At 45.2% G+C, this 7,151-nt stretch overlaps 1 protein-coding gene across 1 annotated transcript; it reads left to right on the forward strand.

The window, feature by feature from the left end:
- The first annotated feature begins 852 nt into the window (after positions 1 to 852).
- On the forward strand, positions 853 to 6,352 carry LOC121548034 (complement C1q tumor necrosis factor-related protein 1). Its single transcript, XM_041859436.2, has 3 exons — positions 853 to 916; positions 1,113 to 1,249; positions 3,662 to 6,352. Exons 1-3 carry the CDS (start codon positions 870 to 872, stop codon positions 4,210 to 4,212), a joined length of 735 nt encoding a protein of 244 aa, XP_041715370.2. The 5' UTR covers positions 853 to 869; the 3' UTR covers positions 4,213 to 6,352.
- The last annotated feature ends 799 nt before the right edge of the window (positions 6,353 to 7,151 follow it).

Consider the following 7,151-nt stretch of genomic DNA (forward strand, 5'->3'; position numbering starts at 1 on the left):
AACCCTACCGGACCCCATACGACCAGGAACAAGGCCAGAACAGAGACAGGGACAGGGACAGAGAGAGGACAGACACCAGGACAGACACCAGGATGGACCCCAGGACGGACCCCAGGGCGGACTCCAGGCCAGACACCAGGATGGACCACAGGACGGACCCCAGGATGGACTCCAGGCCAGACACCAGGCCAGACACCAGGCCAGACACCAGGCCAGGCTCCAGGCCGGACACCAGGATGGACCCCAGGATGGACTCCAGGCCAGACACCAGGCCAGACACCAGGTCAGACACCAGGACAGACACCAGGCCAGACACCAGGACAGAAACCAGGGCAGACACCAGGATGGACTCCAGGCCAGACACCAGGATAGACTCCAGGCCAGACACCAGGACAGACACCAGGGCAGACTCCAGGACAGACACCAGGCCAGACACCAGGACAGACTCCAGGCCAGACATCAGGACAGAAACCAGGGCAGACACCAGGACAGACACCAGGACAGACTCCAGGCCAGACACCAGGACCGATTCCAGGCCAGACACCAGGACAGAAACCAGGGCAGATTCCAGGCCAGACACCAGGACAGACTCCAGGCCAGACACCAGGACAGACTCCAGGCCAGATACCAGGCCAGACACCAGGACAGACTCCAGGCCAGACATCAGGACAGAAACAAGGGCAGACACCAGGACAGACACCAGGCCAGACACCAGGACAGACACCAGGCCAGACACCAGGACAGACACCAGGACAGACACCAGGACAGACACCAGGCCAGACACCAGGACAGACACCAGGCCAGACTCCAGGCCAGACACCAGGACAGACACCAGGCCAGACACCAGGACAGACTCCAGGCCAGACACCATGCCAGACACCAGGCCAGACACCAGGGACTACCACAGAGATGCCAGGTACTACTGCTACACAACATACAACCTGATACTACCTCTCCAAGTGGCACCCTATTCCCTATATAGTGCACTACCCTTGACCAGGGTCCCTATATGGTGCGCTACGTTTGGCTCGGGTCAAAAGTAGTGCACAAATCTGGGAATAGGGTGTTATTTGGGATGTATCCATTGACATTGTTTTCTCTGGCCCCGGTAGTGAAGTGAGTGGTAAAGAGTGTCAGCGGTGCTGTGACCCTGGAGACGAGGTCCCTACTCAGTATGCCAACCCCCAGTACCCACAACACTGCCCACAGTACCAGGTGGTGCCACAGATCAACATCACCATCCTCAAAGGTAGGCGGTGCTACAGATCAACACCACCATCCTCAAAGGTAGGCGGTGCTACAGATCAACATCACCATCCTCAAAGGTAGGTGGTGCCACAGATCAATATCACCATCCTCAAAGGTAGGCGGTGCCACAGATCCACACCACCATCCTCAAAGGTAGGCGGTGCCACAGATCAATATCACCATCCTCAAAGGTAGGCGGTATCACAGACACTACTACTTGCACACAAATGTAAGTTAAGTTACTAGGTAACTAGGTAACTGGGTAATAGGGTGTTAACAACATCAAAGGAGTGGTCCAGTGTAGCAGAAAGCAGATTACATTTACATTTACATCATTTAGCAGACGCTCTTATCCAGATTCTAAGAAATTGGTTTATTTACCTTAAAGGCCCGAAGCTATGGCAAATGGGTCTGAAGTTAGCAAATGAAGCTCGCAACTAGAAACTGCATGCAAGGCTTTCGAGAGTCAGCGAGCCCCCCTATACCTTTCTAACTAGAATGATGTCTCTGCCAAGATCACATCAGGGTCAGGCTAAACCACAGGCATGCAGGGTCTGTGGAAAGCAGGGTGAGCTTGGGGACTCTCCACAAAGATGAGAGGGGACAAAGGTTTTGGGCGTGTGAGATAGGGAAGTGTTCCCCGGGGTTAGGAACAGTTGTGGTTGTGGTTGCTACTGGGTCTCAGCTTAAAAAATCTCAGTGTTAAAATCTCAGTGTTGAGGTAAAAAGTGTTGTGAGTGTTATAGCTGTGTTGATTCTAATGGGGGTTAACACCTTGTGGGATTTAAATTGACACCACATGCAGTGAATAAATGAAGTGTTATTTGAATCACAGTGGAATCAACGCCACATGGTGTTGTTGTTACTCAACTGTGGTGAGTTAATTTCTGTTAACTTCCTGAGCGAAAAAGAAGTAGGAGGGGCCACATTATTATATTTCCCAGCATGCTTTGTTTCAGGTGGATTTTTCTAATAGTTTATTTTAATATCTATGTTTCTGCATGCACATTGATTGATTAATTGATCTTATACTATACAATGATAAATAACGTACCTTTTTCTAAACTAATCCAATCTGTAAGGGGGTTGGACTTATTGCACCCGTTACTGAGATGGTCCAGTTTATATGGTTTAAAGATAGTTTAAGAATGTTTGTTTAACAAGTCCTTCACCATAGCAGTTATTCTGAGTGCATGTTGTGGGTGACAAACTATTCCAGTGGTTGGATGTCCTCCCTCTGGTGTGAATTACTAGTGATATTATGTTTGATACTGGAGCTCTGAGGCATGTGTTGAAATCGCTAAGCAGTTTGCTTTGAAACAGTGTGCCAATGCTTCTATCACTTTGTCGGAAGCGTGTGATCAATAACATCCGAAAGCTTCATTTTGTCAAACCACCTGATTGATTTGGTATTGGTTGGGTAGGAGACAAAAAGGCTACCCTGCACACACACTACAGCGTTTGGGACGTCATCTATAATCGTTTGGCTGCTCTAAATTATTTGGACCAGCAGGTGTCACTAGTATACACTCTTTATCAAAGTCTCATATATCAAACCTATTTTTGGCACAATTGGCTGGAAATGCTCAATGCTTCAGGAAGTTTCATTTCTCCATCACTAGAAATTACTAATCACTTTACAAACCAGCATATTGTGACTTGCAAGTGCCTCCTGCAGCTCAGTTGGTAGAGCATGACGCTTGCAACGCCAGGGTTGTGGGTTCGACTCCCACGGAGGGCCAGTATGAAAAATGTATGCACTCACTAACTGTAAGTCGCTCTGGATAAGAGCATCTGCTAAATGACTAAAATGTAAATGATGTGGCCCAAGGGCCATGATTTTCAGACACTGAGGCAGTCATTTGGTGAAGGCTTTAGAACTGAAAGTTATTGAATGCAACAATCATGTCTCTGTCACTAACGGACACAATCATGGGTGGGTATCTCTCACATTCATTCGAAAAGCATGCTGGGAAATATGCAGTGTTTAAACAATTCTGGTCGAAAGTAGTGTACTATGTATGGAATAGGGTGCTATTTGGGACTCAGACTGTGTTTAGGGGGATAATGATGAGGCGAATAAAGGCTTTGGGCCAAAACTAGTTTGGAAACCAGTTGGTTAGGAAAGGGGACAACAGCTGTGGGTATTTGTTTCTGACATATTGTATATCTTGGATGCTGAGAATGTGAAAACAGATGTGGTACTGTAACTGGAATGATGAATGATTTGCTAGCTATTGCTAAACAGCTGACCAATCGGTGTCAGACACAAACACAACAAATAGTTCAACAGACCATAAACACATTTCAAATCCTAATCGTCAGTTATTTGAGTACAGAAACCAAGGAAAACCATCTTGACCGTGACCTGACCTGAGGTCATTTCTATCATTTCTACTTCTTCCTTCTCTAGGTGAGAAGGGGGACAGCGGCCAGCGAGGACCCTACGGTAAATCCGGCAAGTCCGGCCAGTCCGGCCCCCGTGGGCCCAACGGTATCAAAGGGACCAAGGGGAGCGTAGGGATCCAGGGTGAACAATGCAAGGTCCAGTACGCTGCCTTCTCTGTGGGCCGCAAGAAGGCCATCCACTCCAACGACTATTACCAGACTTTAGTGTTCGACACTGAGCTCGTCAACCTCTACGGCCACTTCAACATGTTCACCGGCAAGTTCTACTGCTACGTGCCGGGGATCTATTACTTCAGCCTGAACGTGCACACGTGGAACCAGAAGGAGACGTACGTGCACGTGATGCATAACGAGAGGGAGGTGGTGATCCTGTACGCCCAGGCCAGTGACCGGAGCATCATGCAGAGCCAGAGTCTAATGCTACAGCTGGAAGGAGAGGACCAGGTGTGGGTCCGGCTGTTCAAAGGCGAGAGGGAGAACGCCATCTTTAGCGACGACTTTGATACCTACATCACCTTCAATGGACACCTCATCAAGCCCAAAAGCGAGGGGTAAGGGGGAAGGGGACGGTTGGGTGTGTGTCCCAAATGGCACCCTATTCCCTATATAGTCCACTACATAGGGAATAGAATGCCACTTCGGACGCATACGAGAAGGAGACCACATCTGAAGAAGATTGGTTCACAGTTCGTAGAAGAATATCTCCCTCATTTTCTTATTGTGTCTTTTTATGTGTGTTGTAATAACTGTATTTTAATCCAGATATTAAAAGAGATATTGACTTACTTTGAGAAGTCAACAAAGCTAAGTGTTAATTTGGTAAAAACATGTTGCACACACATCCTGATGAAGATTGATGATCGTTCGGAAGTTTTTTCAGGAAACAGCCAAACAGAATCAATTCAAGATGGCCTCTGTTGTGTTGTTGAGTTGAACAACCCACAGCCGAGCAGTATCGGTGCTGAGGGTGCTGCAGCACTCCCTGATAAATAAAAACATATAATATTAATATATATTCAAATATAAAAAATGATATGTATTTCTCCCACCAAATTAGTGCACTAGGCCTTTATTACTCCTGTATGAGAGGAGAGCAGAGCGAAGAAAAATACTCCTCAGGGTTGGGACGTCCCAAGGATCACGGATAGCACTAACCCTCAGGGTTGGGACGTCCCAAGGATCATGGATAGCACTAACCATGTTCAAAGTGCCTTGAGGGTGTGAAACATCGTCCTGCAGCCATTACATTCTTACATTACTGCTTTCACTTTTGGCCAGTAAATCTTAAAAAGTACACCAGGACTCCCGGCAACACTTAGAATGGATCCCAAATGGCACCCTATTCCCTATATAGTCTCATAAGGTTCTAGTAAAAGATAGTGCACTAAATAGGGAATTCCGGAATGGTGCTATTTGGGATGCAAACCCTTTATGAATTGTGATGCAAAGTATTATAATTCGTATCAACTTTGCCCTCAGATAAACCATATGTTGTTGTTTTTATCGCACTGCTTTGCTTTATCTTGGCCAGGTCGCAGTTGTAAATGAGAACTTGTTCTCAACTGGCTTACCTGGTTAAATAAAGGTGATCAAAAAAGAGCACTTCTCATAGCTTTCAGATGTAGAGATAGAGAATCTTTTTTTTAGTTAGACATAGATTGCATTTATATTACACTGTAAACACATCCATTTAAATTTCAATATCTTTATTGTCAATTTCAATTCAATAGATCTTTATTGTTCCCAGTGTAACAAAGTTATATACATACATATCATAAAACATGTCATGCAATAACCTGGACTAGATAAAGCATGGCATAGCTGTACATTCATTCACATAACTGCATTCTTGTTGTTCGGTGACTGTGGACATTCAAAACATGTAAGCAAACTTTTCTGTATGTCTGGGTTATTGTACTAGCGTGGGCCAGCCCTTCTTTGAAATTTGAAATGAAAAACCCGGGACTCATATTGACAATGGATGCGTCCCAAATGGCACCCTATTCCTTAGATAGAGCTCTGGTCAGAAGTAGTGCATTATGGACCCTGGTAAAAAGTAGTGCACTACATAGGGAATAGGGTGTCATTTGGGGCGTTGACAATATTATTTAATTGTGGATGTCACCTAGCATGTATAATAAAACAATAGGACCAGCTATACTGAACGTGAGCGCAAAATCAGACACACATACAATATTTATACATGGAGCTTTTACTTGTTTAATGGTGCTGTTTAGATGATAGATGAGAAACAATCCATACAGTATATATTGGATTGTATTTTGCAAAGTGTTTGAAATATACTGATATGCTTTTTTATTGTTAAATATTGTAATTTCAAGTGTAACATCAGTGGTGAAAAAAAGATCTACCAAAATCATATCAAGTTCGACATAAAATGAAAGAAGATTTTTAGAATGTCAAGGATGGTTTCCCAATATTCTGTTTATACGAGTTGACGTCCTCACTATTGGCCTCCAAGGCCAGGGCCCCATTCCAAACCAAACCCTCACACCCTATCTCTTGGTCCTAGTTGGGCCTTGTCCCAAACCAAACCATCACACCAGATCCATGGGTCCTACTTGACTTCTCCTCATAGCTTTTGAATGAAAGGTCGTTGCAGGTCAAGTAATTTATGCTGAACAAAAATATAAACGTAACATGCAACAATTTAAAAGATTTTTCTGAGTTACAGTTCATGTAAGGAAATCAGTCAATTGAAATAAATGTATTAGGCCATAATCTATGGATTTCACATGACTGGGCAGGGGCGCAGCCATGGGTGTGCCTGGGAGGTCATAGTCCCACCCACTGGGGAGCCAGGCCCACCCACTGGGGAGCCAGGTCCAGCCAATCAGAATGAGTTTTTCCCCACAAAAGGGCTTTATTACAGACAGAAATACTCAAGTTCATCAGCTGTCCGGGTGGCTGGTCTCAGACGATCCCGCAGGTGAAGAAGCCGGATGTGGAGGTTTTGGGCTGGCATGGTTACACATGGTCTGCGGTTGTGAAGCAGGTTGGACATACTGCCAAATTCTATAAAATGATGTTGGAGGCGGCTTATGGTAGATCAATGAACATTACATCTCTGGAAACAGCTCTGGTGGACATTCCTGCAGTCAGCATGCCAATTGCATGCTCCCTCAAAACTGCGGCATTGTTTTGTTTGACAAAACTGCACATTTTAGAGTGGCCTTTTATTGTCCCCAGCACAAGGTGCATCTGTGTAATGATCATGCTGTTTAATCAGCTTCTTGATATGCCTCACCTGTCAGGTGGATGGACTATCTTGACAAATGATACAATGCTCACTAACAGGGATGTAAACAAATTTGTGCAAAAACATTGAGAGAAAAATGGGATGTTTTATTTCAGCTCATGAAAGATGGGACAAACACTTTACATGTTGCATTTATATTTTTGTTCAGTATAAGTGAAACTCCACTTATCCTTTAGGTCCAGGGGTTTTTCCCCAATCACACGTCCTGACTAGA

The sequence above is a fragment of the Coregonus clupeaformis genome, chromosome 31, assembly GCF_020615455.1.
Source record: "Coregonus clupeaformis isolate EN_2021a chromosome 31, ASM2061545v1, whole genome shotgun sequence".
Taxonomy (NCBI): Eukaryota; Metazoa; Chordata; class Actinopteri; order Salmoniformes; family Salmonidae; genus Coregonus; species Coregonus clupeaformis.